Here is a 423-nt window from a genome sequence, read left to right on the forward strand (position 1 = left end):
CACCGCTATAAATTATTATGTCATCTTTCCCTCAACCAAATATCAAGAATAATGCAAATATTTATATTATATATACAGATACCCTATACCTGTGGCAACATGCAGTGCTCTGACAGCACCTCATCCCACACAAAGTCCTGCAGCTTGTTGACAATGAGTTCACCCGAGACATTCTTAAGGCCTTTCAGAGAGATGTCCTTCATCTTAGTCATGCCGCCAGTGTCAACACGTCCTTCCACCAGGTCAATGAAGCGTTCCCTGGGGGTTGATTTGGGGTGTGAGCAAATGCAAGCATAGTGTGTGCATGCATAACAGTAAAACTGGAGATGGCAACGAGCAACTGAGGTTGTCTTCTGATGATGAAGTAAGGTGTAATATGAATTTTCAAAACTTCTACATACACATATGCAGGCCTATGAAGTC

General features: G+C 42.3%; 1 protein-coding gene across 4 annotated transcripts in view; it reads right to left on the reverse strand.

Annotated features, from left to right (window-relative positions):
• LOC119593051 (phytanoyl-CoA dioxygenase, peroxisomal-like) overlaps window positions 1–423 on the reverse strand; it is an 85,323-nt gene that overhangs the window by 6,350 nt on the left and 78,550 nt on the right. For all 4 annotated transcript variants that reach the window (XM_037941953.1, XM_037941951.1, XM_037941954.1 and 1 more), the window contains one exon: window positions 90–258. In XM_037941953.1, the coding sequence (XP_037797881.1) occupies window positions 90–258 (169 nt within the window). The remainder of the gene's footprint in view (window positions 1–89; window positions 259–423) is intronic.

This window comes from Penaeus monodon, chromosome 31, assembly GCF_015228065.2.
Source record: "Penaeus monodon isolate SGIC_2016 chromosome 31, NSTDA_Pmon_1, whole genome shotgun sequence".
NCBI classification, from domain to species: Eukaryota; Metazoa; Arthropoda; class Malacostraca; order Decapoda; family Penaeidae; genus Penaeus; species Penaeus monodon.